Source organism: Eimeria acervulina, genomic scaffold, assembly GCF_000499425.1.
Source record: "Eimeria acervulina Houghton genomic scaffold, Eah_scaff1969, whole genome shotgun sequence".
Lineage (NCBI taxonomy): Eukaryota > Apicomplexa > Conoidasida > Eucoccidiorida > Eimeriidae > Eimeria > Eimeria acervulina.
Genome location: NW_013548776.1, coordinates 1 through 3,833, shown reverse-complemented (window position 1 = coordinate 3,833; position 3,833 = coordinate 1). Strand labels below are relative to the sequence as shown.

The window sequence follows — 3,833 nt, the reverse complement described above, 5'->3', positions numbered from 1 at the left end:
TCTTCTTCTTCTTCTTCTTCGTTAGCCTCTGCTTCTTGCAGCTGCGGTGGAGCTGTTTCATCATCATCCTGAGTTTCTTGGGAAGCAGCAGCAGCAGCAGCAGCATCAGCAGCAGCAGCAACTTCAGCAGCAGCAGCAATTTCAGCAGCAGCAGCTGCAGCAGCTTCAGCAGCTTCAGCAGCGTCAATAGCTGCAACAACATCAACATCGTCAGCAGCTTTATCATCGGCAGCAGCATCAGTATCATCTGCAGTCTGAGTGCTCCCCGCAGATTTAGCAGCAGCAGCTGCTGCTGCTAAAGCATCTGCTGCTGCTGAAGCTGCTTCTCCTGCTACGTTCTCCTTCAAGTACCTTGCATCAAGAAGGTGATGCTGTAGTTGATGCGCTACGCCGTGCAGATCTGCTGCAATCTTAACGAAGTCTGCTATTCGTTCAGACTCTCTTGCTCTCTTTGCTTGCTGTCCAAAGAGAGAAAGCTTCTGCTGTACAAGCTCCCTTTCTTGAGGAGCGAAGAAGAATTGACGAGCAGCAAATGCTGCATCTGCACTCATAACAGTCTCAGCTTCAACAGTTCTATATAAAGCAAAGCGATGCTTCAATACAGAGAAGCTCCCGAGGCTTTGAGTTGCCTTTGAAAGACCATAGAATATATCTCTAGCAAATCTATTTGCTGTTCTTTGAGACTTTGAACGAAGCAATGCCTCCAGCTCCGTCTTGCTTGCACTTTGAACATTCTCTGTCAGCAGCAGCAGCTCTGCAACCTCATCCATTAGCCCAACCGCTATCCTCTCACCTAATATATCATCTACAGAAGCAGGAAGCCCTGCAACAAGCTCAGTAAAGTCTGCTTGCATTCGTCTAGTACCTGCTTCTAACTCCTTTCTTGCTCTTTCAATTGCTTGCACAGCTTCACTTCCTTTCTGCTGTAAAAACTGTACAGCTTGCTGCTTCCCAGTCTCGCAGGGCCCGAGTAGATGCTCTACAGCCTTTAGTTGCATCATCATATGCTCTGCTGTCTTGCGTATAAAAGAAGAAGCAGCACTTGCTTTAGCCTCCAGCATCAATACATCTGCAACATCTTCTACGTACGCCATCTCAGCTTGAACAGCAACAAGCTCCTCAAATTTTCTGGACATCTGCTTCTTGCTATCTAATAATTTAGACAGAGAAGCTCGTGTCTTAGGAGATGCATTATCCATAGCTTCTTTAACAAGAAAGCAGAAACTTGAAAGTAAATCTATTTCGCACTTGAGCTGCTGTACAGACACCGCAGTCGTGTTTACTACTTTATCTCTCACTGCGGATTCTGCTAGCCCCAATGCAGACTCCCAGAGCTCTACGCACTGCTCTGCTTCATCGAAATCTGTCTGAAGATGCAGCATTTCTTCTATTAGTTGCTGCACTACCCAGCTGTCTTCAATGCTAGTAACGGCTGGCAGCGACCGGATTGCCTCTCTTCTAGCTCCTGCTCTTTGAGCACTGCTTGCATGCAAATCTTTTGCGAACTTCTGTAGCCCAAGTATACCTTCTGTGAAGTCTCTTACTCCAAGAGTAGAGAACGCTGGCTGTAGAGCAATCCAGGGCTCTGTATCTAGAACAGGTAGTTCTTCAAACGAAACAGATACGCGATCTGCTTCACGCTGTAGATCTCCTACTGTCTGTACAGCAGCCTCAACACCCTCTTCTAACTGCCTCCACAAAGCGCGTAGCTGCACAGGGTTTCTTTCTGCTGAAATCCTATCCATACATTCAGATAATGAAGATATTAACTCTTTATACTTCGTCCCAAGCTGTACTGCCTTGTCGCTTCCTACAAGATCAGCAAGCCGCTCCATCTGGGGCTGCAAATTCTGCAGCTTCACAACCTCCTGCTCTTGCTTTTGAATCTCTCTTCGAAGAAGAAGAGATGCAAAGACAGCAGCACCAATAGAAGCTGTAAGAACACTCACAGCAAACGCTGACTTGGGTAATTTTGAACGACGAGGAGAAGATGAAGGAGTCTTCAAGGTGGGTTGATCATCTTCTGCTCCTGCCTCCTCCTCTGCTGCTGCTGCTGCTGCTTCTTCTGCTGCTGCTACATCCTCTACTGCTACCTCTTCTCCCGAAGTAACAGAAGCTACAGACATACCCCCGTCTGAGCCTATATCCGCTCCTACATCTCCTACTGCTCGCGAGTAAGATGAAACCTGATCGGGCTCAGTCCCTCCAGGAGAAACAGAGAAATCTCCTGAATAAGCAGCAAGAGGCGTCAGAACGAACGAACAAAGCAAAGAAACACCCAACAGCAACATCACGCGTCTCAGCGCACCCCACGATAGACGACGCCTCTGCAGCTTCATCTTCGACGCCATCTCCAAGGATGTTTTTGAGCTTAGGAATGGATAAGAAAATAATAAAAAGATTAAAAACAAATCAGCCTTCGCTCCGCCAGCGAAGAAAACAAAGCATGCATATATATACACCAGCACACCAATGGATCGGTGCACCGGTCTTCAATCAACTGTAAGTTCTCTCGACAAAACGACAAGCTTGCTGCTATCAGTCCTTCTGAAAGCTATTTACTCCCACAATATCGAAAAAATTCCGTCCTCTGCCTCCAACTTCACCTTAAAAAGAAGATGCTCGTCAGCCAACAGCTCCACCGGACCCCCCCGCTGCCGTGAAGACAGGAAGTCAAACTGTGAGAATGTGAAGTTAAATGCAAATTAGAAGAAGGATAAACTCAAGAGAAACCAAACAAAGTGCAAACTTAATAAAATAAGAGGAAGTTTCCGCTGCTTTTCACGAAGAGCGGGGGAGGCAGCTCAGGCAAGCCTTCAAAGGAAAGAACGGCAAACGGTAAATCGGAGAAGACTCAGCCTCTAAATGAGACTCTTTATTTAATTAATCAGAGCAATTAAAAGCAAATACTCCATACGACTCTCAAAAAACAGCAGAATAATGCACTTGATGCAGCGAGAATGAAGCAGATGCACGGAAACGACTGTCGAGTCGAAGCAAATGCCGTGAGCGGAGCGACCGGACCGTGGGGTGTATAGACACCTCAGCTTTTCGCTTGTTTTCTTGATTTAATATATTATATACTTATTAATTACTATTTAAGTGCCGTTCAACAATTTCTACAGGAATATACTCAAAATCATCTTGCCTAATACCCGACAAGCTCCTAGATAATAGCTCTCCACGCAGCGGCGTTTGTCTGCTCTTGCATACAGCTTCTACGGCTTTCTTGAAAAGCACTATACTTCCTTTATTTTTAAGTATAAACGAGGTATTTTAAACATTATTCTCCCCTTTCTCCCCGAAGAAACCCCCAAGACTCTTCATATAGACAGTCTCAATTGGTGTTGTTGCCTTAGCGAGCTTCTAAAGAAGCTAGGCAGGCATGAACAGACAACGAAAAGAAGAGTGTTGGTGTTTAATGGGTTTCTTCTTCTAGCTATCCATTCGTCTATGCTGTTGTTTTTTCTCCTCCTCTGCTTCTGTTTACTTGCAACAATAAATGAAAATATAATTTCTTAGCCTCTCCAATTCAGCTTCAGCATTAGATTTAGAAACGTCAATAGAGAGGCTTCTTTGCATTAAGGCGATATCTTCTGCCCCTCTTTTTACCTTCTTGCAGTGCCTCCCTGTCTGTACACCTCAACAAGCGAGAGATACCGCTATGCTTCTCTTTTTCTGTATGTTTTGTTTGAATCTGTCCGTCTGCTGTACGCCCATCTCGTCAAGGAAGCTGTAGCAGCTTTAAGTGCTGCACCTCTATCAAACTCCCTTTGCATGTACATTCAAAAGCAAACACTGCAGAACTAACCGCCTCGAGTGCTGCTGCTCAC

General features: G+C 45.6%; 1 protein-coding gene across 1 annotated transcript; it reads right to left on the bottom strand.

Annotated features, from left to right (window-relative positions):
* Positions 1-2,351, bottom strand: EAH_00064300 (hypothetical protein, conserved; the record flags this gene model as incomplete). The annotated part of the gene is made up of 1 exon (XM_013392990.1): positions 1-2,351. A coding segment is annotated over one exon (2,351 nt), but the record flags the coding sequence as incomplete, so codon positions are not given.
* Positions 2,352-3,833: the final 1,482 nt, after the last annotated feature.